The sequence below is a fragment of the Mustela lutreola genome, chromosome 5, assembly GCF_030435805.1.
Source record: "Mustela lutreola isolate mMusLut2 chromosome 5, mMusLut2.pri, whole genome shotgun sequence".
Taxonomy (NCBI): Eukaryota; Metazoa; Chordata; class Mammalia; order Carnivora; family Mustelidae; genus Mustela; species Mustela lutreola.
In genome coordinates, this window is record NC_081294.1 from 90,322,666 (window position 1) to 90,349,971 (window position 27,306).

The 27,306-nt window shown below is 37.8% G+C and overlaps 1 protein-coding gene across 1 annotated transcript in view; it reads right to left on the minus strand.

Moving 5' to 3' along the window:
- Positions 1–2,340: 2,340 nt before the first annotated feature.
- DEPDC1B (DEP domain containing 1B) overlaps positions 2,341–27,306 on the minus strand; it is an 81,725-nt gene continuing 56,759 nt past the window's right edge. The window contains exons 8-11 of the mRNA XM_059175056.1: positions 11,889–12,055; positions 9,516–9,692; positions 4,553–4,738; positions 2,341–3,331 (exon numbers count right to left, since the gene is read on the minus strand). Of these exons, the coding sequence (XP_059031039.1) occupies positions 3,170–3,331; positions 4,553–4,738; positions 9,516–9,692; positions 11,889–12,055 (692 nt within the window). The 3' untranslated portion in view covers positions 2,341–3,169. The remainder of the gene's footprint in view (positions 3,332–4,552; positions 4,739–9,515; positions 9,693–11,888; positions 12,056–27,306) is intronic.

The following is a 27,306-nucleotide window of genomic DNA, read 5'->3' on the forward strand; positions in this document are numbered from 1 at the left end:
AATCCGAGGTGATATACAGGAATATAGACTGCGGGGGGGGGGGGTGTCCAGCTCCCAGCAAGCAGTAGAGAGTGGAACACAAAATTGGAACTTTTAGAAGTCTGCTCCACTGAGGGACGTTGCTCCAGAGCTAAAGCGGGGGTGGAGCTCTCATGGGGACAGTGTGGTTTCAGGACCCACAGGGACACAAAAAGACCAGGGGTGCCTGAGTGTGGTAGAGTTCCCAGGTATCAGAGTGGAGAGCCGGCTACAAAGATGTAGCCAAGGAGTGAGCTTTCAGCGCAGGGTTACCTTAAACTGTGATCTGAGGCACAGTTGGACTCCTGTTCTTCGAGCAGGGACTCCATAAGTGGCAGATCCAGGGAGACTCAGCTTCCTTCTCTGGAGGCGGGAATCTGCTGGGTTTGGAGACTCCAATCAAAGCCGTGTGCCAGAGACAGAAACGCTTGGTCACAAGCTGGGTGAGCTGGGAGCGCAGCCGGAGACCATGGAGATGGGAGGGATTGACTGCTTTTCTCTGAAGGTGCACTGAGGAGTGGGGCACCGAGCTCTCAGCTCCTCCGCCTGGAGACTGGGAGGCTGCCATCTTCATTCCCGTCCTCCAAAGCTCTACTGAAAGCGTTCAGGGAACAAAAGCTACTAAAGAGCAGATTACTTAGCCTGGCCCCTGACAAGGGTGGTGCAATCTGCCTCCAACAAAGACATTTGAGAATCAGTGCAACAGGCCCCTCCCACAGAAGATGAGCAGGAACATCCAGCCAAGACCAAGTGTACCCATCAATGAGAACTGCAGAACTTCGGAGTGAGGGGAAAGCAACACATAGATAACTCATGGCTTTTTCCCCATGATCCTTTAGTCTTTCAAAGTTAAAATTTTTTTTTAAGATTTTGTTTATTTATTTGACAGAGAAAGAGAGCACAAGCAAGGGGAGTGGGAGAGGGAGAAGCAGGCTTCTCATGGAGCAGGGAGCCCAATGTGGGGCTCAATCTGAGCCACCAGATGCCCCTCAAAGGTAAATATTAAAAACTTTTTTTATTCTATCTTTTAAATTTTTCCTCTTTCCTATTTTAATGTTTCTTTAAACTATCTTATCCTATCAATACCTTTTTAAAAATCTTTTTAAATTTTCATTGTTATAGTCTTATCTTTCATTGTATTTAGCTTTATTTTTTGTGTATATACAGATTTTTTCTTTAAAATTTTGGGATAGAGGGTGCCTGGGTGGCTCAATGGGTTAAGCCGCTGCCTTCGGCTCAGGTCATGATCTCAGGGTCCTGGGATCGAGTCCCGCATCGGGCTCTCTGCTCAGCAGGGAGCCTGCTTCTCTCTCTCTCTCTGCCTGCCTCTCCATCTACTTGTGATTTCTCTCTGTCAAATAAAAAAAAATTAAAAAAAAATTTTGGGATAGAGAGTCTTCTAACAGATCAAAATATACCCTAAATCTAATGCATGGCTTTGTTCTAGTCTTCAGTCTGATCACATTCTTTCTTTCTTTCTTTTTTTTTTTTTTTGCTTTCTTTTTTCAACCAACTTCTTATCAATCCCTTTTTTAGAATCTTTTTTAAATGTTCACCTTTAAAGTCATATTCCATCCCTTCATCGTGTTTACCCTTATTTTTGTATATATATATGTTTTTCTTTATTTAAAATTTTGGGAAGCAGTTTCTTTTAACAGACCAAAATACACCCAAAATCAAGTGTGTACATATATACATACATACATACAAATATATATGTTTATATATATACATCCACATATAATGTTTTATATATACATATACATACATATATAATGTTTTTTTCTCCTTTCTTCCCCCCCTTCCCCACCCCCCATTTTGGGTCTTTTCCGATTTGGTTAGTGTATATTTTTCTGGGGTTGTTGCTACCCTTTTAGTATTTTGTTCTCTCATTCTTCTATTTTTTTTTTTTAGATTTTATTTATTTATTTGACAGACAGAGATCACAAGTAGACAGAGAGGCAGGCAGAGAGAGAGAGGAGGAGGAAGCAGGCTCCCTGCAGAGCAGAGAGCCCGATGTGGGGCTCAATCCTTAGCCAAAGGCAGAGGCTTTAATCCACTGAGCCATCCAGGCACCCCTCATTCTTCTATTCTTATCTGGATACAATGACAAGGTGGAAAAACTCACCTGAAAAAAAAAAAAAAAAAGAAGAGCAAGAGCCAGTACTGACAGCTAGGAACCTAATCAATACAGACATTAGTAAGATGTCAGATCTGGAGTTCAGAATGATGATTATCAAGGTGTTACCTGGGCTTGAAAAAAGCATGGATGATACTAGAGAATCCCTTTTTGGAGAAAAAAAGAACTAAAATCTAACCAAGTTGAAACAAAATACAGTATTTATTTACAGCCCATTTATTTTCAAAAGGATGAGGGAGTTGGGGGAAACATAAAGGAAGTAGTCTCATTTTACTTAATCCATTTGTGTTTTTCATGAAATAACAAAGATCTGACTTACAATCAGGACCAAAAAAGTTTATTCAGTTCAATTCTCCATTTTCAGCCAAGACTGAAATTATACCACTGCAGGAAAATGAACATCTTCTCCACTTAGAGGTAAACACCAGCTAATATATATGTTATTAAAGAACCAGCTTTAGTTATATCTGCTATAACATCCAATGAATCCTCAATGAAAGACACAGCCATCATAATACCGGACATTAAGAATCTTGGTGCAACGTTGAAAATGAGATTTTACAAAAGAGAAACCAGAACTATTAAGCTATGATATCAACAGCATCACAGTAACAGTACCCCACTGTCTTTCTTACTCAAGTATATACACTATTTTTAAGGTTTGGTTATAACAAAGACATCAGTAACTAAATGTACACATAATTATCTTATTAACATCATGAAAAACAACGAATAAAAAAATAAAAATCCTTAAATTTTGTAACAATTACAAACACATTAACATTACCCCTGTATATTTGTCTAAATTTTAAATGATTTTTACACTTCAAAAATAGCACTAAGTTTTACAAAAATACTGATAATGGCTCAACATTTTTGGAAGTCCAGTCACTTTATATTTCAGTAGTAGTCTCTATTGTCTGCTCTTCCTCTTCCACCACCATAGTCCTTCTCTAACCATCCATTTGCTCAAGGCAACAACAGAGCTCTCTAACAGCTATGGAAGTACTACTACATCCGAAAACTTCTAGTTCTTTGAAATGGTTGGAAAGGGTTTTTTAGTGCCCACATTAGCAGCTGTGGTTTCGGTTTCGGTTTCTCAGGAAACAGAAGTGCTTCACTTTCTGGTGTAGGAAATCGCTCTTGGTAGACTGCAGGATAGGATTTTTGAAACTGGAAAAAAAAAATCAAGATGAGTAAAAAAACAGATAAGAACCAATAAAATTAGGTGATCTAATTTTAAAATTAAAGACTTCCTGATCTGATTCCATACGAGGCTGTCTTTGTTTTAATGTTTATTGTTCTCCATCAGAAAGAGAATAAGACGATGACAAATCATAATCAAATTCACTCCAACACAAATCCATTTCTTTTTGTGAGATCATTTAATTCCACTTGCTATAGATCTAATTCAACTTTAATTTGATCCAATCTTCAAACAAACTTCTCATTTCAGTCCTATTTCTTAAAATTTCCTCTGCTTGCTAACTATAAATAGACTTCACTTTAAAAATAGTCACACGTAATTCTGACTTGAAAATAACTTATGTTCTATACGGGTGAAGAAAATTTTGGCCCAACTACATTTCACGATCTCCCTGCCTCTCCAACTCAACCCCACCTGCTTCTGCTCAAATGGAAGGGAAAACGTTCCAGTATATATAAAAGCTTTAAGAGAGGCAATGATGCTTTTTCTTTGATCCCCAACACCAAAACTCTTCTCCAAAATTACTGAGAAAAATGTGATTGGGAGTCTAGAACTCTGGTGCTCTGTGTATAACCCCAAATGTATGGTACGATCAGGAATCAAGCTTGCAGGAATCAGTCTTGAAAAATAAAAACCATTCCCTTAATCTTGAATCACTACTCTAAGAATGGTCAAAGTGTATCTATTTTTAATTAAAAGCTCTTCAATGAAACCCAAAGCTGTGTTGCCTAGCAGGAACTAAACCCCAAATACTGGCTATCTAAAACCAAAGCCTCTTCAATTTTACACATCTTATATCTGCAAATTCAGTACAATTTACTTTTCAGAAAAAAATCAGAGGAATTTATCTTCATTTGGTAGCTTCTCAGAATTTAAAGTAACTGCTCCATTAACTCACATCGTGCCAAATACCCAAACAAAGGACAAATAACAGAGAGGAGCTCCATAAATGAAGAGCTCAATAATGGTAAAATATCTACACTGGAGAATAAGATGTGGGAAACTCATCACAACTGAGTACATCCATGAGACTTCTGGAGTATATGACTTGAATAATATACTTTCAAAACTGCTACATCTCAGAAGATGAGATTCACATGAAACCCATTAAAGCAGAGAATAAGAAGAAAAAACAATATTAAGACTAGTAGGAAGAAGACATGGCTTCTGAAGAACATTCTTTTTACCTGCTTCAATTTTTTCTTCTTCTCTTTGCTGGAGAGTTTTGCATCTGTTATGACTTCCTCCAACAAAGCTGCCAGAGGCTCCTGAGAGCCGTATGCTCTCTGGTATTCAAATTCCTCTGGACTGATCTGACGGCAAAATGACGGGGCAGATAAAGTGATATCCATATCGGCTCCTGGGTATTTTATCTGAGGCAAAAGGATTAATAGTGAAAGTCATAAGCATATTTTCATATAAGTTGCAAAACTGGTTCAGATCAAATAGAGCATATCTCCTCCTGGGAATGCCATGTCATTCTTCAATTCGTTTAGAAAACTCTATTAAAAAGTAAAAGTGTTTCTATAAATTTGAAAAAAATCACTTAAAGCCACAGTTTTAAATAAGAGTTCTTACCTTTTTTATCCCAAGAACCATTTTAATAAACAAAAAACCTGGTGTGCTCTTTTAAATAAAATCTTAAATTGAAACATAAACTAAACATGTTGACAAAAGTAATTCATTACAATAGTGAACCTCCTCCTCTGGAGGTTCCTTCCCACATCTGGAGGATCTGACTTCCCTTCCTTGGGAAAGGATAGAGGCACACATGTAGTATGGCTGTTATGTATGGAGAAGTACTACAACATCTCCAAATACGTCAACAGTAAAAAGCAAGAAAACAAATGTGCAAACACTGTACAGGGCAAAAGGAAAAATGGAGAAAAAAGAGGAAAGACGATGGTAAGACTTATAAATAAATGAACATCCATTAAAAATATTAATTTCACACCTACATCAACAAAGCAAATATTAACAGACAAAAAGAGGGAAATTGATGGTAATACAATCATAATAGGAGTCTTTAACACCCCACTTACATCAATGGAGAAGGCATCCAGATAGAAAATCAACAAGGAAATAGTGGTTTTGAACAAGACATTAGGTGGACCTAACAAATATATACAGAAATTTCCACTCAAATACAGCATAATACACACTCTTTTCAAGTGCACATGGAACATAATCCAGGATAGATCACATGTTAAGCCACAACAAATTTAAGTCTCAATAAATTTAAGAAGACTAAAATAATAACAAGCATCTTTTCCAACCAAAACAGTGTAGAAGGAGAAATCAGTTACAAACAAACCAACCAACCTAGAAAAGACACAAACATATGCTACTAAATAACCAATAGGTCAGTGAAGAAATCAAAGAGGAAATAAAAGAATACATGGAGACAAATTAAATGAAAACACAATGGTCCCAATCTTCAGAACACAGTAAAAGCAGTTCAAAGAGGGAAGTTTATAGTAATGAAGACCTATCTCAAGAAGCTAGAAAAATGACAATAAATGCCCTAACCTTACACCTAAAGTAAATAGGAAAAAAGGACAAAGACTAAATCTAATAAAAGAATAATAATAAAGAATAGAGTGGAAATAAATGAAAAAGAGAGTTAAAAAAAAAAATCAAGGGGTGCCTGGGTGGCTTAGTGGGTTAAGCCTCTGCCTTCAGCTTAGGTCATGATCTTGGGGTCCTGGGATTGAGCCCCACATCGAGCTCTCTGCCCAGCAGGGAGCCTGCTTCCCCCCTCCCCCCGCCTGCCTTTCTGCCTACTTGTGATCTGTCAAATAAATAAATAAAATCTTTAAAAAATAAAAAAAAAGTAAATCAATGAAACCAAGAACAGTCTCTTTGAAAAGAAAAACAAAATTGATAAACCTTAAGCCAGACTTAACAACATAAAAAGAGAGAGGACTCAAATAAATAAAATCAAAAATAAAGGAGGAGGAATAACACCACCACAGAAATACAAAACAAGCAAAAAAACTGAACAGACTCTCAAATACAGAGAACAAACTGTTGGTTGCCAGGGAAAAGGGGGCATGGAGGTGGGGGGAAATCAGCGATTTGATGAAGGGGATTCAGAGGTACAAACTTACAGTTATAAAATAAGTCACAGAGATGGAAAGTATAGCCAATAATGTAGTCATGTTGATTGGTGACTACATTCATTGCAGGGACCACTAATGTACAGAATGGCTGCATGACCTTGCTGGACACCTGAAACTAACATAACATTGTATGTCAATGTTATGTGAATAACAAAGAAATTAAAAAGTATTTAAGTTCAGACTCCAAGAGTTCCATCTTCCCCAAAATAGAACACCTATAGTTCTTCTGCAGCCAGAACCCTAGTAAGAAAAATACCAGATACCCATGATTAAAGGGCACAAAAGGAAGAAGACAGTTGCAGTCAAGGCAAATAGAAGGTTGGTGTCAAAGACAATGACCACCTCACAATTTACCTATCACAGGGTCAGCCCTGAAACCTCCAGAACAATCCAACGAACACTTCCTTCTCCGAGAAGCCCTGTCCTGGATCTGCCATGCTGTCAGGGCTGAGCAGGCCATGTGAGAGAGAAGATCTCTGAGTATGAAACAACTGTTCCTCGATTCTACGGAGTACTTCCAAGAGAGCAAATGTAATTGGACAAATGAGCAGTTACTGGCTTCACTTAGTGCCAGGGCAGTGCCCCTCCACAAGATCATGCTAATCTGCTGTTAAATGAATCAGCAGAGCTCAGGCTTCTGATCTTCAGCAGAGAGCAAAGGGTTCACTTAGGAGGTGCTGCATGATCTGTCTATGCTTTGGGAACCGTGAACTGAGTCAGTAGACAGGGCAACATCGCTATTGCCATTACTTTTCTTTGCAGAAATTCAGTTATTTCTTTTCTTCTTTACTTTTTTTTTTTTTTTTTAAAGTTTGGGCCATAAACATATTGGGGGGGATTTGACTAAAGCAGCAGTGAGGTTACACTTTTTACAAATTAAAATGGCAAAGATATATATATTAAGAAGTATGCAAAGTGTCTTGGACTACTCATGGGAAAATGGATCAGAAGAATCATTCTGAAGGGAAATTTGGCAAGACGCAATCAATACTTAAAATACATCCTTGGCCTTTGACCGTGTAATGCCACTCCTAAAAATTCATTCTTAGAACATAATCATGGATCATCCCCCCCAAAATCTAGCTACAAAAATGTTTACCATTTTGTTATTTGCAAAATAGAGGGGAAAATGGAAACCATCTAAATATTAGCCAAAGAAAACCATTTAAATAAATTATGGTATAGATCCATGTTATGGAATACTATGCTAACAATAATAATATTGTGGAATAATATAACACTAATGATGATAATAATCTTAACCACAGCAGCTACCAACTGAGGGGCTACTATGAAATAAATATCATTCTAAGCACTTTACACATCTTAAGCCATTCAACCCCTAAAACATCCCTAGGAGGAAGGTATTAACTGTTATTATCCCATTTTACAGATGAGAAAGGAGAGGTATTGGGTAGAGGCTGAAGCAGAGACACATTAAAAAATGTGCCTGAAAAAGAAAAAAAATGTGCCTGAGGTCACAGGACCAATAAATAGCACATGAGGAATACAAGCACTACTTAGCTCCAGGGTCTAAGCTCTCAACTACCATTAGGTCAGTCAAGAATATTTAGTGATACAGGAAATATTTCTTATATTCTCAAGAGAAAATAAGGCATAAACGAGAGAAAGGGAGGAAGGAAGGAAAAGCAAAGAGAGGAGAGGAGAACAGAGGAGAGGACAAGAAGAGAAAGAAAAAGAAAAAGCAAGAAAAAAGAAAAGGAAAAAAGAAAAGAAAAAAAAAGACAAAGCACAGAAAAACACCTGAAATACTGTAATACTAACTGAACATTAGGTGTTACAGTTTTTGGTGTGCATTTTCTTTTCTTTTTTTAAGATTTTATTTATTTATTTGACACAGAGAGAGAGATCACAGGTAGGCAGAGAGGCAGGCAGAGAAAGGGGGAAGCAGGCTCCCTGCTGAGCAGAGAGCCCGATGTAGGACTCAATCTCAGGACCTTGATACCATGACCTGAGCCTAAGGCAGAGGCCTAAACCTCTGAGCCACCCAGGTGCCCTTGGTGTGCATTTTCTATATTTTCCAATTCTTTCAACATATTTAAGGTTGATAATTACCAAAACTATTTTAATTTTTTAATAGTTTTATTATTTTTTTTAAAGATTTATTTGTTTTAGACACACACACAGAGCATGGTGGGGGGGGGGGGGCAGAAGGAGAAGGAGAGAAGCAGACTCCCAGCTGAGCGCAGAGCTCAAGGTAGAGGGGGTGCTCAATCCCACATACCTGAGATTATGACCTGAGCTGAAATTAAAAGTCAGACACTCAACCAACAAAGCCACGCAGGCACACTGGAAACATGAACAGTTTAATTTTTCATTTTTAAAATTTTAATTTTTAATTATTAAAAATTTAATTTGCACACTGAAAACATGGAACAGTTATCAACTTTAATTTCAGGAGGTAGCATTTCACTGGTCCTTAATTGTGGAACCTCAAAAAGTACTTAAGCAGAAAGAGGGCCACTCATTCAGAAGGAGCCAAACAGACCTCTGTCTGCCTTTATCAAGTGTCTGCACCCACAGACTTATACACACCCCACTTTGGGGCCCACTTAACACTCATGTATTATATTTATTTTGCATCACTTTAATATAACAATAACAACAAAAATAACAATAGGCTATATTTCAAAGAGGACCTGCTGTACATCAGACATTTAAGCTAGAGGTTTTGTAGTAGAGCATTCTACTCTTCACAACAGTTTTATAGGACAGGTAAGGCCAATTTTAACTCCTTTGGAAACTAAAATCCAAACAGGTTATCATTTAAGGAATTTGCAATCAGAAGTATGGAGCACTGACCAACATAACAAAACTAGTAAACATTTCAAAAATTTTCCAAATTACCAAACACACATGGTGGCCACCATGTACCAAGCCCCATTAGAAGCAATTTGTATGCATTTATTCACTTAATTCTTCACATCTAGAAATCCCAAGAGGCCCAGCAAGTTTACAGGACTTTCTGCTGGCAATTTTAAAGGACTGTTAATACCCCTTCCTTTACCTGGACCCTTCGTAGATGAGCCACACGGTCCTCTATGGAGGTCTGCAAGGCCAAAGGGACTTTCAGAATCTCTTGGTAATTGTCCATCAGAAACGTCACCAACCTAGCAGCTAATAACTCATCCAAATCTACTTCATCCTTGGAACACAAGATGCAACGGGAAAATGTCTGAACCATCTGAAAAAAGAGGGGGAGGTATTTTTTAAATAAACACAGATGAGGTTTGTTGTTGTTTTTCCTATGCTGAACTGCATTTAATAAATCTCCAAAAACCAAAGGTGACCAGTCAATGAGAAATGGCCCACAGACCAGGGTACACATCCTATCTGGCAGCTAGCCACACCTGGTCATCTCAATGGGCTGATCTTCTTATCAACCAGTGTGAACAGAAGGTGCATCTCATCTCACAGAGACTCAGCAGAGACTATGCAGAGACTGCTTGTCTGAGCAGCTTTTAAAGCACACCTCTTTACAGACAGTTTTAAATATATATAAACAAATTCTGAAAAATTATGATCACCACCATCACTTGAATTATGTAGCACTTTAAAGTTCAAAGTACTTTAAAGCCATTTTGTTTACTAATATCCTTATTTCACTTTGAATTTCAGAAATATGCTAGCACAACCTATGTGCCTCAACTGTCACACTTTTTCCTACTTAACTATTAGTTTCTCTAGGACTTTGGGTGTAAAACTGACAATCATATTTGAATGAAATGATGAGACTTATTTTTTTTTAGGATTTTATTTATTTATTTGACAGACAGAGATCACATGTAGGCAGAGAGGCAGGCAGAGAAAGAGAAAGAGGAGGAAGCAGGCTCCCCGCTGAGCAGAGAGCCCGATGTAGGGCTCGATCCCAGGACCCCGAGACTTTAAAAAAAAGGACTTTTAAGACTTTAAAGCAGAGGCTTTAACCCACTGAGCCACCCAGGTGCCCCGAAATGATGAGACTTTATAACAAGTGCATTGTGATGAGACTCTTTGCAAGACAGAAATATAAAAAATATTATGTAGTTGCTTCCATAGAATTCATATTAACTATGATTTGGAAGGATTTTTCCCCCTTTCCTACTAATTTTATTGTGGACAATCTTGTTTCAAAACCTATAAGCATGAAATGACTAATTTTATTTAATTAGACTGCATGTCATCAACATACTGCAGATGATACTTTATCTACCCTCACATTATGTGTACAGAGACACACAGACATTTTTTACCTAGAGGCTCTGGACATTGGGGTACCTTAATGCCCTAAAATTCTATGCAAAATTTTCCATGTGTATTCTTTTGGGGAATAGGTACAAAATTTTTTTCAGCTTTTCAGAAGGGTCCATTAGCCCCATTATCCATCTACTCAACCAAAAGGAAGGTCAAGCAAGATTCACTCTACTGGACACTGAGTGTTCCTTTACTCTTACTCAATACTTCTAAAATGGGGCCAGAAGACCCCCAGGGGTATACTGTGGTTCACCAGGATATGGGAAGTATGTATGTATACCCCAGTGAAGAGGAGTTTTGCTCCAAGATCTCCAATTTTGAGGAAAATTAAGAAATTACATAGAAGGAGCACCTGGGTGGCTCAGTGGGTTAAAGCTTCTGCCTTTGGCTCCGGTTATGATCTCAGGGTGCTGGGATCGAGCCCCACATCGGGCTCTCTGCTCAGCAGGGAGCCAGTTTCTCCCTCTCTCTCTGCCTGACTCTCTGCCTACTTGTGATCTCTGTCAAATAAATAAATAAAATCTTAAAAAAAAAAAAAAGAAAGAAATTACATAGAAGAAATTCTAAACATGAGCCCTATTTTAAAAAACATGCTGACACAAGAAAGTAGAATTCAAAACTAGCATATATGTTTTTAAGCCAAATTGAAAATATCTTAAGAAATATCCTTACCCACGGACCCTTAGATCATACCCCAAGAGAACAAATTCTCTGTCTCTCCCCAGGCTGTCTGGTCCAACTCTATGTTTTATTTCTTTCCTCTTTACTCTATTATATGTGCTGCCCCTCTCCTACTTGTTATACTAACAAATGCTTCAGAACCCTTTCTGTCTTGGAGGAAAGTATGTCTTTTTCTTGAAAGGACCCTTATCCTTATTGTCCACCCTTCCTTCCGTTTATGTTGACAGTAGGCAGGAGACCACAGATACCTCTACATTCAGATTCTATCCCTACTCACTTCGCCTTCCATTATGTTCTTTAATACACCAACACTGGAAGTGTAATCCCGCCTGTGCGGTTTCCAAGCTGTGGCTCTTTGAGCAAGCCTACCTTGGCGCCTTCCTTGGGTTGCCAAGCTAGTAAACTTTATTTAGTTGAACTGTATTCCAAAAACTCAAGTCAAGTTAGATGTTAGAGATCAACCTACCAGTGTTCGGGTCCCAAAGCCATCACATAGGGGTGGCATCTCCTTATTTAGGCAGATCCTTGCCATCATCCTCATCAAGAGCTGTAACTTTCTCCTGTTTTCAGGTGGCAGGAGAAGGCAGCAAACCTGAAATGCTTCAATAGCCATTTTCTCTTTCTGTAACAAACCTTTTGAGAAAAAAAAATTTTTAATCTTTTAAAACTAATAGGCTCCTTGACTCTATTACGTTTACATTTTTCAAAATACATATTATTAAGATTATACAAAATGTGTCCACATATTCATCTATGCTGGGCCAACTGATTACAGATCAACTGAATCAGCACAGAAAATACAAACCATCAACTAAGGATGAAAAATGTATAAAACAAATATAGCCATTTCCCTCCCTCACACCCTTGCCAGATGCAAGCAGATATTCACAGCCTTCTTTCCCACTGAACCAACATCAGGTTGAGTCTAACCTAACCCTCAGCACTCACAGTTACTAGGACATGAATGCACCACTACTGCCCTGAATTCTCCTCCTTATATTTTGCCCCCAGGAAGAGCAGGGTCACTATTTGGCATGATTCTTACAGACTGAATAATAGGGCTGACAGGCCTACAGTCAGACCACTGACGGATGGCTGCACTTGTTTCCAAACAACACATGTCAAATAACCCTTCCTCTCATGTAAGCTGTTTTCTTCTAGCTGAGTAAACCGATTCAATCATATTATATGCCATCTCTCCACACCCAAACTAAAGTATTCCAACAGACTTAGAGTATTCTAATACTGTGCTAAAAATTAAAGTCTCTAATATTACGTTCTCTTCAATCCCTTTTGTCCCCAAACAAGCCCTCTAATCAGACGAAACTGCTTTCATCAATTTATTTTTTCCATACCCAACCTCTTCACGTTCCTGCTAGTCTCTGTCTTGGAGGCAAAACCATCTTTGGCTTTCAGTAAGGATTTCCTGACCACCTATGCTCTGCCAGGAACTGTGCCAAGTCCTTGAAATATGAAAATATGCCAGATCCTCTACTTTGAAGAGCTTATACGATGTGAGGAGACACCCATCAAATACAACCACAAAATTTGAGAGATGCTGCAAGAGACATCTGCAAGGGGCACTGAGGGAAATTGTAAGTCACTCCTTAGGACTGCAGCATGGGCTGAGAAGGTAAGGGCTTGGCAGAGAAGTGGAGCTGGAAAGGTCAACTTAGACGAGACCTTAGAAGGCCTTGAATGCCAGACCAAGGAGCTTAGGTTTGATCCTAAAGGCAGTGGGTGTGCATGGGAGGGAAAAGGAGGCAGGAGGGGACCTTTAATATACCCAGTTCAACGAGGTGTTTATCTGAAGGATACAAATAGTAATTCAAAGGGGCACCTGCACCCCAATATTTATAACAGCAATGTCCACAACAGCCAAACTATAGGAAGAGTGCAGATGTCCATTGACAAATGAACGGATAAAGAAGATATGATGCAGATAGATAGATACAGATATAGATATACACATACAAACAATGGAATAGTACATAACCATCAAAAGAATGAAATCTTGCCATTTACAGCAACACGGTTAGAACTAGAGGGTATTATGCTAAGCAAAATATATCAGTCAGAAGAAGACAACTATCACATGATGTCACTCATATGTGAAATTTAAGAAACAAAACAGAGAAGCATAAAACAAAACGAAATCAGAAATGGAGACAAACCATAAGAGACTCTTCACAGTAGGAAACAAACTGAGATTTGCTGGAGGGAAGGGGCTGGCGGGAAAGGACAGCTGGGTGATGGGTATTAAGGAGAGCACATGATGTAATGAGCACTGGGTGTTGTATGCATAGATGAATCACAATTCTACCCATGAAACAAACAAATAAATAAATAATAGATAAATAAATAAATAAGATACACTCTAAAAAAAACAAACACCCAGTGCAGTCCTAGATGTTCACTGAAAATATTGTTGCTGATCATCATCACTAGACCTTCTTTCAATTCTACATAAACAAATCTATGGAGAGAAAAAATGTTTATGACCATATTTTAATTCATTCATTTATCCAGTGAATGTTCAGTAAGCCTTGCCTATATTCTGGGAACTATTTTATTTATTTATTTTTTAAGATTTTATTTATTTATTTGACACACAGAGAGAGAGAGATCACAAGTAGAGAGGCAAGCAGAGAGAGGGGGAGAAGCAGAACTCTCCACTGAGCAGAGAGCCCAATGTGCGGCTCGATCCCAGGACCCTGAGATCATGACCCGAGCCAAAGGCAGAGATTTAACCCACTGAGCCACACAGGCGCCCCTGGGAAATATTTTAGAAGAGGACATACAGTGGGGAATAATACAAAATCCTTCCTGATCTCATGGAGCTTACTTTCCAGTAGCTAATTAGCAAAGTGGTACATAAATATGTCAGGTGGAAAAAATGCTATGGATAGAAAAAGAGAAAAAGGAGCTGGGAGTGATGAGATGTGCTCAGAAAAATACTTCTGGATTTTTACGAAAGGTCTCTCTGTAAGGAGGTGAAGTTTGAGCAAAGATCTGAAGGTAATGAGAGTAAGCCAGTGAAATATCGGAGACACATCTTCAAGGCGGAGGAAACAGCAATTATGAAGATTGTGACATGAGGGTCCGTGTGGAGTTTGTGAGGAACAGCACTGAGGCCAGTGTAAAGAGAGAGCAGCATAGAAGAACACTCAAGTCGGAAATGCCATTACAGTGGAAGGCAAGAGCCAGACCACAAAGAACCTTGTAGACTATTGTTAAGGACTTCAGGTTTTATTATGAGTAACCTGAGAAACCATGGGAGGGCTCTGGACAGGGGAGTCGTTTAAACTGAATTACTTATTACTTTGGCAGTTGCTGAGAAAACCGATTGCGAGGGTAGCAAGGAAGGAAGAGGATGAAGGGCGTGATGGTCTGGATGAAGTGGCAGCGTTGGAACTGGAAAGAACTCACTATATTCTAGATTTATTTTTCCACAAAGCCTTCTATGTTTTCCATGAAGCTTTCTATCACATTAGCCTACAAATCCTTTTTCCAAATTATAAACACATTTGGACAGTCAGATTTCACCATATCTTATTATGTCTCATGTATACATATATTGTTCCCCCACTTGCTTTATTTTTTTCTAATTATACATAATCACCTCCTAATTTATTATAGAATTTACATTTTTGTTATGTACCATGGTCTCCCCTCTGCCTTCCTGCAATATAAGCTCCACATGGGCAGGGATTCTTGTCAGTTTTGTTTATTGATATACCTCCAATGGCTAAAAGAGCACCTTGTAGATCACAGGAGCTTTATAAACATTTTCTGAACATATGAAGGAATGACAATGACCTATCCCTTGCTAGGAACAAAGCTAGAATATCTGGCTTCAGGCCCAGTTCCCACTGATTGCATATGCTTGGGCATGAATCCCCATTAACCTAGCAGTAAATTGTTGTGGATAATTGTAAAACCAAATCATTGTACTGTTATGGGGGCCATGGGCTATAAACCTTATAGAAGCTTAGGTGAATTGAAAGTTTTAAGAGCATAGATGTTGGCTGCTGCAACTACTACCATTACTACTACTGAACTTCAAAGTATTAAAATACCAGGGTGGAAAATATGATGTGAATCAGATGCAACTCTGGCTAGATTCTCTTTAAAAGCCAGTTAAAAAATGTATTGCATAGTAGTACACACATGCGAATTTGGCTCTGGGCCTCTACAATAAGAGAATAAGTAAAATTTCACAGTGCCCCAGCATAGCTTGTTACTGAGTGACGAATCATCTAAGAATGCCCTCCTCAAGCCTAACTGCCTCAAAGGTTGCATAACCATATTACATAGGCTGGGAAAAAATATAAACGTGTAAACATCATCCACATATACAAATTTACAATGCATAGTTCACAAAGACTCTCACAATTACAACTCTTGGGGTCACTGGCAAAAAATCTCATGCCCACATTATTATTAGATGCAAAGAACAATGTCTAGGAACGCCTGGGTGGCTCAGTGGATTGAAGCCTCTACCTTCGGCTCCAGTCGTGATCCTAGGATCCAGGGATCAAGCTCCGTTTCAGGCTCTCTGCTTGGCGGGGAGCCTGCTTCCCTTCCTCTCTCTCTGCCTACCCCTCTGCCTGCTTGTGATCTCTCTGTCAAATAAATAAATAAAATCTTTAAAAAAAAAAAAAAAAGGAAGAAGAAGAAGAAGAACAATGTCTGGTAATGTTAGAAGATCCTGTAAAACTTTTATTAAATTTTGCTTGACTTTCACAGAAAGAATGTGAATGCCTTTGTTGCCATTAATGAGAGTCTATTACATCATTTGACAGCCATTTGATAGTTGGCTTCTTGTTTACATAAAGATTACAGAAGTCTTTGCTAGGATTGCCTCTTAATGTATAATGTACAATCCTAGTGTCTTAAAACTTAAGTGAAAATTGCTCTTTAGGCAAAAAGCTTACATTTTAATAGCACTTCATCTGCTATAGATATAACCAATATAGCATCTGTGTGGCTGAACACAAGATTTCAAGGGTGAACTACAACAGCTGACTTGCCTTCATTTTTTACTCCAATCAAATAATTCAAATAAAAGTTTCATTTAAGGGGCACCTGGATGGCTCCGTGGGTTAAGCCTCGGCCTTTGGCTCAGGTCATGATTTCAGGATCCTGGGATCAAGCCCTGCATCAGGCTCTCTGCTCAGCAGGGAGCCTGCCTCCCCCACCCAACTTCTGCCTGCCTCTCTGCCTACTTGTGATCTCTCACTCCGTCAAATAAATAAAATCTTATAAAAAAATTCAATTAAGTAGGTAGAAAGTTCTTACTCCAATCAAATAATTCAAATAGATAAAAAGATAAAAGAAGTTATCCAATGTCCATAAAATGCAAGAATTAGGAGTAGAGACTCACCTGACATGAAAGCAAGATTTGTTACAAAGCTGTAGTTCGATGCTACCTTAGGAATACACAAAAGACCAATAGGACAATGCTGAAAGTCTAGAAAGGGACATAAGTATGCATGGGAACATAATATATCATAGAAATGTCATCAGAAATCAGTGAGGAAAGAATGGTCTGTTCCAAAGTGGTGTTTGGAATAATCTGATAACTGTATGGCAAGAAAAAAAATGAAATGACAGTGTCTTGCCTTATTAAAAATACAGGAAATTCTGACTCCAAGCAAGATGGAATAGCAAGGACCAGACTAACTCTCCCTCCACAAACAACTAGAAAACTGGGCAAATTTTATGCAATAACTATTTCTATCCATGGGGCAATAAGACAGGATGACAATCCCTGAGAAAAGGATACAAAACAAATAAGCTATACAATTTCCCCACATTCTGCCTAGTGGCACATTCCAAACAATGAACAGGGAAGAGATCTCAAGTAGAGGGAAGAGAAACACTGAGACTTCCTGGAGGCCAGGTCAGCTGGATCTTGTAGAACAGAGTTCCATCTGCAGGGAGCTAAACAGGAAAAGAGTTCCATAAAGCTGCAGCAAAATCCCCTGAGACTCTGATGAATACCGAAAAGCACATACATGATTAAAGCAAAGCTGAGGTCATACAAAGAACAACCCATGAGCTTTGAGCTGAATGGTTCCCCAAGCTCACAGAGTAGACAACCCTGCTCATGGCAGAAGGCATTATGTAGAAAGCTAGCAGTTTATGCTTCAACAGTAGGACCAGACTCCCCTCCAGGAAAAGTTAGTCTAGTTGAGTCTGAAAAATAGCTTTAAAAATAAGATGCAGATTAATCTAATTCAGTTACATCAAATGCCTAACAGAACAAAGCTCACCATCTTCAAAGGAAAACAATAAAATTCAGACACTCAACAATGACAAAAAATTTGTACAAACAAAATTACTAGATAATTTTGTACAAACAAAATTACTAGATAAGCCAAGAAGCAGAAGGGTGTGACCTCCCTAAAAAATATATCAGTAGAAAATCATAAAAATAGCACCAGAAATGACAGAGATGAAGGATTTAGAGAAAAGTGTGTTACAAAAGGTATTCTAGTTCTTGTATTTAAATATACATGTATATATATATGAATACAGGAAAGAGAGAAATGGAAGATGTAAGAGAGAACCAAATGGTACTTTCCTAGAGATAAAAAAAATTAATCCTCAAAAAAACCCACAAACAACAACAACAACAAAAACCCAACAATTGGAAGGGAACCACAGCAGACTAACATTTCAAAAGAAAACAAAGAAGAATTAGACAATAGAATGAATTAGCCAAAACAGAAGCAAAGAAGACAAAAAGTAGAGGAAAGAAATGAAGAGAGCTGCAGCAACTGGAGGGAAAGTACCAAGTGACCTAAAATGAGTCATTAGAAAAGTGGAAGGAGTCACAGAAAGAATAAATGAAGAAATAATGCCTAAAAACTTTGCAAATGTGGTGTGAAATCTATTAATCAACATAGGAAAAAAATTCAGTTAATTGAAGGGCAATAAACACAGAAACCTCTTAGAAATGTATTATAATTAAATTCCTAAAAAATCAGTGATAAAGAAATTGTCAAAAGCAGAAGGAAAAAAAGATACATTATAAACAGAGGAACAAAAATAAGTAATGTTCACAGACTTTTCATCAGAAACAATTAAAGCCAGAAGACATCTTTAAATATCCAAGCCAGAAGACATTATCAAAGTGCTGATAAAGAAAACCGTTAACTTAGAATTCTATACCTGCTGAAAATACTTTTCAGAACTAAGTCTGAACAAAGACTTTTCAGAATTCCCTACCCCCCCCCCCAAAAAAAATCTGAGAAAATCTGCTGCCAGGACACCTATACCATAAAAAAATGTTAAAGGACATTTTTCAAACAGAAGGAAAGTGATACCTGATGGAAACCTAAATCTGCATAAAGGAATGAAGATTACCAGAAAAGGTTAAGATATGAATAAATAAAACTTGGTTTTTATTCCTTAATTTCTTTAAAAGAAAATTACCTGTCTAAGAAAAAATAACATACAATATGGTTTACAACAGATGCTATAAAATACATGTCAGACAAAAATGCATGACAACAATATTACAAAGGGCAGGGGAAAGAATATAAAAAGATATTATGGTAAGGTGGTAACATTATATGTGAAGCAATACAATATTTAAACTTAGGCAAAGATTTCTTGAGACCAAAAAGCACAAATCATAAAAGAAAATGACAAAATGGACTTCATCAAAACGAAAAGCTTCTGCTTTTCCAAACATTATTAAAAAAAGGAAAAAGAAAATCAGTTTGGGTTACACACTGAGTATAGAAATAACTCTTACAACTCAATAATAAGAGAACAAACGAGCCAATAAAAACCAGAATATTTTTAAGACACTTCGCAAGAGAAGATACAGAACAGCCACTGGGCAAACAAAAACATGCTTAACATTACTAGTCATCAGAAAAATACAGCTAAAAACCATAAAAATATACTACCACATACCCACTAGGTGAGGTAAAACAAAAGACTGACAGTGTCAAATGTTAATAAGGATTTAGAGATACTAAAACTTTCATGCATCACTGATGGGAATGTAAAATGACACAACTATTTTGGAAAGCAGCTTGCTGAAAGTCAACATACATTCATCACAGGACTCAATAATTCCATTATTTATACAAAAGAAATTAAGACATATGTTCATAAAGCCTTATTCATAGTAGTCCAAGATTGAATACAATCCACATGTTCCTCAACAAGTGAGAAGATAATTGTGGCTTGTACTATATCCATGCAATAGAATACTCAGCAAAACAGTGTAACAACTACTGATACCTGTAACATGAATAAAATCTCAAAAATACTGTGTTGAGCAAAAGAAGCCAGATAGAAAGTACATACTGCATACTTTCACTTGTATGCAACTCTTAAAAAGAAAACCCGATCTATAGCATAGATAACTTCTATTTCCAGGTGTCTGGTGCCAGTGTGAGGTTGGCTGCTGACTGAAAAAAGAGCACAAGTGAAACTTCAGAAGTGGAAAAAAAGACAAGATGGTGGAGGAGTAGGGAAGCTCATTGCCATTGCCGGTCCCCTGAATTGAGCTGGATATCTACCAAACCATCCTGAACACCCCCACAAAATCAGCATGAGATTGGTGGCTTCCATCACTCCAGATTTTCCTTGGGTTCATCTTGCCTGTGTCATGGTTGATATTTTGGATTCTGTACATTCCCTCAGCCATCCCTCAAGAGAATGACTAGGAGGTAGAGCTCCCAACAAAGGAAAGAACCAGAGACAATGGCCTCTGCCACAGACTTAATGGATATGGATCTAAGGAAGATGTCAGAAAAAGACTTCAGAATAACATTTATAAAGTTGCTACTTAGGCTTGAGAAAACTATTAGTGACAGTATAGACCTTTAAGGGCAGAATGTAGAGGTACTGTCAATGAAATTTAAAATGCTATGAAGGAGATGCTGTCTAAACTGGATACTCTGAATGCCAGGGTAAATGAGAAAGAATGAATTAGTGATCTAGAAGATAAGCTGATAGAAAGGAAAGAGGTCAGGAATAAAAGAGATGAACAACTACAAGCTCATGAGATCAGAAGTAGAGAGATCAATGACACCATGAAACATTCCAAAGTCAGAATTATCGGGATCCCTGAGGAGGTGGAGAGAGAGAGAGAACGAGGATGTATACTTGAGCAAACCATAGCTGAGAACTTACCTAATCTGGGGATGAAAGGAGGATCCCTGTCCAAGAGGCAGAGAGGACCCTTCCCAAGATCAATAAAAATAGACCAATGCCCCAGTATATAATAGTAAAACTTGGTAATCTTAGAGCCAAGGCAGCTATCCTGAGAGCAGCTAGGGGTAAGAGATGTCTTACCTATGGAGGGAGGAATATCAGAATAACATTATACCTGTCCATAGAGACCTGGCAAGACATAATAGGGTACTAAATGAGATGAACATGCAACCAAGAATACTTTAATCGAGCAAGGATGTCATTCAGAATGGATGGAGAGACAACGAGGACAGGTAGGAAGTGAAAGATATATGACCACCAAGGCAGCCAGAGAGGGGAGGGTTCTATAAAAGAAAAAAGACCCCAAGAGTAATATAGACGAGAAAGTAACAGAGATAATCTACAGAAACAGGGACTTCACAGGCAATACAATGGCACTAAATTGTTATCTTTCAATAGTTACTCTCATCGTGAACAGCCTGAAAAATTAAATGGCAGGGTTTCAGATTGGATAAAAAGACAGGATCCATCCATATACTGCCTACAAGAGACTCCTTCTGAGCCTAAAAACACCTCCAGATTGAAAGTAAGGGGATGGAGAACAATTTATCATGTAAATGGACCTCAAAAGAAAGCTGGGGTAACAATTCTCATATCAGACAAGTTGGATTTTTAAACCAAAGACTGTACTAAGAAATGTAAAGGAACACTATTATCATACTTAAAACTATCCCACAGAAACAATTTTAAGTATCTCTGCCCCCAACATGAGAGCAGCCAACTATCTAAGCCAACTGTTAACCAAAATAAAGAATCATATTGATAATAATACATTAATACTAGGAGACCTCTCAGCAATGGACAGTTCATCTAAGCAGAAGATTAACAAAGAAACAAGAGCTTTGAATGACCCAGTGGCCCAGATGGACTTTGTAGATACATATAGAAGATTCCACCCTAAAACAACATAATACTCATTCTTCTTGAATGTACAAGGAACTTCCTCCAGAATAGATAACATACTTGGTCACAAATCAGGTCTCAACCAATACTAAAAGACTGAGATTATTCCCTGCATGTTATCTGACCACAGTGCCTTGAAACCGGAATTCACAAGAAAAAATTTGGAAGGAATTGAAACACGTGGAAGTTAAAGAACATCCTACTAAAGAATGACTGGGTCAACCAGGAAATTAAGGAAGAACTTAAACAAGTCATGGAAACTAATGAGAATGAAAACACATCGGTCCAGAACCTATGGGATATTGCAAAGGCTGTCCTTTCAACAATGTGGCAGGATACAAGTCAAAACCACAATGTGATATTACCTTACACCAGTTAAAATGGCAAAAATTAACAAGACAGGAAACAACAAGTGTTGTTGGTGAGGATGTGGAGAAAGGGGAGCCCTCTTACACTGTTGGTGGGAAGGTAAGCTGGTACTACCACTCTGGAAAACAGGATGGAGTTTCCTCAAGACATTAAAAAGAGAGCTACCCTATGACCCAGCAATTGCACTACTAGGTATTTACCCCAAAGATACAGGTGTAATGAGAAGAAGGGGCACATGCACTCCAGTGTTCATAGCAGTAATGTCCACAATAGCCAAATTGTGGAAGGAACTGAGAGGCCCTTCAACAGATGAATGGATAAAAAAAAGATGTGATTCATATATACAATAGAATATTACTCAGCCATCAGAAAGAATAAATACCTACCATTTGCATCGACTTGGATGGAACTGGAGGGGATTATGCTAAGTCAAATAAGTCAGGCAGAGAAACAATTCTATGGTTTCACTCATATGTGGAATATAAGGAATAGTGCAGAGAACCATAGGGGAAGGGATGGAAAACTGAAGGGGGAGAAATTGGGGAGGGAGATGAGCCATGAGAGACTATGGACTTTGGTAAACAAACTGAAGGTTTTGGTGGGGGGAGGGGGAGGGGATGGAGTCACCAGGTGATGGGCACTAAGGAGGGCACATTTAGTGATGAACACTGGGTGGTTTTTTTGTTTTTGTTTTTGTTTTTTTAATTTATAAACATGTATTTTTATCCCCAGGGGTATAGGTCTGTGAATCGCCAGGTTTACACACTTCACAGCACTCACCAAAGCACATACCCTCCCCAATGTCCATAACCCCACCCCCCCTTCTCCCAACCCCACCCCCAGCAACCCTCAGTTTGTTTTGTAAGATTAAGAGTCACTTATGGTTTGTCTCCCTCCCCAATCCCATCTTGTTTCATTGATTCTTCTCGTACCCACTTAAGCCCCCATGTTGCATCACCACTTCCTCATATCAGGGAGATCATATGATAGTTGTCTTTCTCTGCTTGACTTATTTCGCTAAGCATGATATGCTCTAGTAACACTGGGTGTTTTATGAATCACTGAACACTACATCAAAAACTTATGATGTACTATACAATGGCTAACTGAACATAATAAAAAAAAAGTGGAAAAAAAAAAGAATCTTCAGGGGTAATGGAAAGGGTTTGTTACCTTAACCGCAATAGTAATTACACTAGTATACATTCATCAAAATTCACTGAACTGTACTTAAAATGGGTACATTATTGGGTTATCTGGGTGGCTCATCTTGAGGAACCGCCATACTGTTTTCCAGAGTGGCTGCACCAACTTGCATTCCCACGAACACTGTAAAAGGGTACCCCTTTCTCCACATCCTCGCCAACACTTGTTTCCTGTCTTGTTATTTTTTGCCATTCCAACTGATATAAGTTAGTATCTCAATGTGGTTTTGATTAATTCAGTCAATTTAAAAATAAATTAAATAAATCAAGAGAAATTAGATACCCAAACACACACAAAAAAAAACCCTTAAAAATCTTAGAATTACAGAATCTCTTTGTGTCTGAAAGATTTCTTAAAGATACACAATAAATTTGACCAAAATAAAACATAAAAGGTTTTTACCTTTTGATTAAAACCTAAAGAGAAGCCACAAACTAGGAAATGGTATTTGTAAGACACAAGGTATAATGAAATAGTATCTAAAATATATTTTTAGAAGGCCCCCCAAGAAAACAACAAACAAAAGAAAAAATGAATAAAGGACAGAAAAAGTATTTCACCCAAGAAGAAACCTACATGACCAATAAACAGCAACAAAACTAGTTTTCACACACCTCAGACTACAAAAATTAAAAAGCCCCAGCCGTGTTTTGACCTTGTGACATGAAGCAAAAGGCCAATCCAGGGTCTTAAGCCATGTTTGGAGGACTCTGAGGGGGAGTAGCTGGAGCTGCTGATGCTGTTCCCGCGTTTGATCACTTGGAATGTCAGACTCAGATCACATAAACATGGATGAGTATGTCACAGCATCGATGAACAATCACAGCAGTTCCATAATTATGGAGGAAGTGGGGGGTTCTATAGCAAACAGGAGAATTCTATCTACAAACAATATTTCCAATAACAATGAACACATCAAGCACTAAATCTTGGCTTCTATATCTCATTCTCTACTCAAAGAAACCAAGATTTCTTAAGGAACCAACACTTGTTGTTTCCTGTCTTGTTAATTTTTGCCATTTTAACTGGTGTAAGGGAATGAACAAGAAGAGCTTTTCCTGCCAGAAAGTAAGAAAGTGCTCTAAGAATGATGGGGATGGGGTTAAAAAGAAAAATCCATGAGCTAGTTTTTAGGGCTTCCACCAGGATTCCAATTACATGTCTATCAGACTACTTGATATTGTCCTACATGTCAGTGGGGCTGTGTTTGATGCCTGTTGTTTTATTGTGTTTTCTTTTCCTGGACTTTGCTCTCTCTGTGCTTTCTTTACAGCTTTTATTGCTGTATATGGAAGTTCATTGATCTTTTTCTTCGGCAGTGTCTACTCTGTTCCGAATCCCACTCAGTGAAATTCTTTATTATGAGATTATCTTTTTTTGAGTGTACAATTCAGCAATTTTTAGTATATTCATTAAGTTATGCCCATCACCACTATCTAATTCCAGAATATTTCTGTCATTCCAAAAAGAAATCTCCATACGAGTTAGCAGTTACTCCCCATTCTCTCTTTCCCTCAGCCCCAGGAAAACACTACCACTGTCACAGATTTGCCTGTTCTGAACATTTCATATAAATGGAATCATATAAAACATTTTTATTTGGCTTCTTTCACTTAGAATAATGTTTTCAAGTTTCAACCATGTTATAGCATGTAACAGCCTTTCATTCCTTTTGAAAATCGCAAACCATTCTATTGTATGGATATGCTACCTTTTTTTCATTTTTCATTTGATGGACATTTCTGTTCTTTCCACTTTCTGGTATGATGATTAATGTTGCTATGAATATTTAGTTGCTGGGTGACATATGTTGTCAACTGTTTTGTATACACCTAAGAGTGGACATACTAACTCACATGACAACTGAAGTTTAACTTTTTAAAAAATGGTCAAACTATTCATTGTCTGTGCCAAAGTAGTTAAGACTTGCCCCAGGAATACAGCTGGGATTCACAACTATATTCTCATCTTCCTTTACACACATAAATATCAACACATAATTACAAACCCCCTTTCAACAAAGTCTTCTTCATTTTAATTTAGTGTTAAAATTGAATGGTCAGCAATTATCAATTGTTCTTTAAAACATTACACTTTTAAATTAATACCATAGTACATATCCTTTATTAACATGTACAGATGGGGCGCCTGGGTGGCTCAGTGGGTTAAGCCGCTGCCTTCGGCTCAGGTCATGATCTCAGGGTCCTGGGATCGAGTCCCGCATCGGGCTCTCTCCTCAGCAGGGAGCCTGCTTCCTCCTCTCTCTCTCTGCCTGCCTCTCTGCCTACTTGTAATCTCTCTCTGTTAAATAAATAAATAAATCTTTAAAAAAAAAAAAAAAAAAAAAAAAAAACATGTACAGATGTATTTTTCTTGGTTACTACATAAGTCCTAAATAAAAAAGTTTTAATTTTGGATTATGTTTAAAAAAGTTTATCTAGCAGCCATCTAGTGTCTTTGTGTTATATCATAAGTAATCTAACCGGCAAAATTTCCTGGAGCCTGGGGAAAAAGCCTTAAAGCCCTAGGTAGTCATTAAGTAAACCTATATTTTAAAAAAACACTGAACCTATGGAATAAAGCAGACATAAACTAACAGCATTTCTCAACCATATCAAAGTTACAACTTGTACTCACAAAAATATTAATCAGTAGAATACTGGGAAACTGGCAGGGGACTACTTTATTATTCTTTTTAATATTTTTAAATTATTTTTAAATATTTTTGAATGTTCAAAGAGGCAATAGCATAAAAAGTAGTACACCTAGAATTCCCTTAGTGTTAGAAACATAGATACTATAGACAAGGGGAAGAATCTAGTCCCAAAGACATTAAACTGTGCCCGTTTATCACATCATTATATGTGCCAAATAAAAATAGATTAAAAATAAAACAAAATCTTTGTTTGTAGAATGTAGTGATATGCAGCGCTTCCATGCCATTAATCTTGATGACAGTGAATAGTTCTACTACACGTAAAAGCATACGAATTTCACAAAATACTGTAACACTTGAGGACAAGATCTTCCACTACAGAAAAAAATTTTATTTGATAGTGGTTTTTGGAGTTTATCTTTCCACCATTAAGAATTAGAATGAATAGGGCGCCTGGGTGGCTCAGTGGGTTGGGCCACTGCCTTCGGCTCAGGTCATGATCTCAAGGTCCTGAGATCGAGGCCTGCATCAGGCTCTCTACTCAGCAGGGAGCCTGCTTCCTCCTCTCTCTCTCTCTGCCTGCCTCTCTACCTGCTTGTGATCTCTCTGTCAAATAAATAAATAAATAAATCTTTTAAAAAAATTAGAATGAATAAAAAATTATCATAATAGCAGCTAACATTTATAATAAGAAAACTAATTTCTATGATGAAGAAAATAGTTAACATTTATTCAGCATTTTACTATGCACTGAACAGTGTTCTAAATCCCAAATACTGTCTCGTTTAATCCTTCTAACAACTGTGTAAGGGAGATAATAATCATTATTCCCACTTACAGAAAAAGAAAGTGAGGCTTAAAGAGATGAGGTCACTTGCCCAAGTCACACAGCTGTTTAGTGACAGAGTGTGATGTGAGCCTGCACACACCAGGGGCATGCACACCTAAATACCATGCTATGACCCGCTTTGTCCATGTGCCAATAATTTCCTAAGGATAAATTCCTACAAGAAGAAAGGTTGGCTCAAAGAATATGCACAAATATCGAACAGGTAGATAGTGGAACAGAATACCACTCTGCATTTTTCAACTGGGGGGCAAGGATTAGAGAGTAAAAAGAATAGAGAATTTCGCAACATAGTGAAATCTGAAACTAGCTCCTTTCTATCAAAGAGGGTCCATAAAACCATTTCCTTGAGAGTTCAAAATGAAAGCCAGGTGATAACCATTCCTCATTTCTCTCTCATTAAGTAAAAATACAATGCAGTGTATCCCTGAAGAAACTTCTAAACCACTTGAAAATGCTAATTGCACCACACAAAGGAATGAAAAACTGAATGTAACTCTAGAAAATACGATCCATAGGTAAAAAAGGTTTTAACTAAGTGTAAAGTACAAACCATTGGTAGTATAAGCATCTTTGACAATGAACTAAAATTAATAATAATATTTGAGCAGTATACTTTCTGAGAGATCTTCTCAGTTATTAAACCCTCATAATCACCAT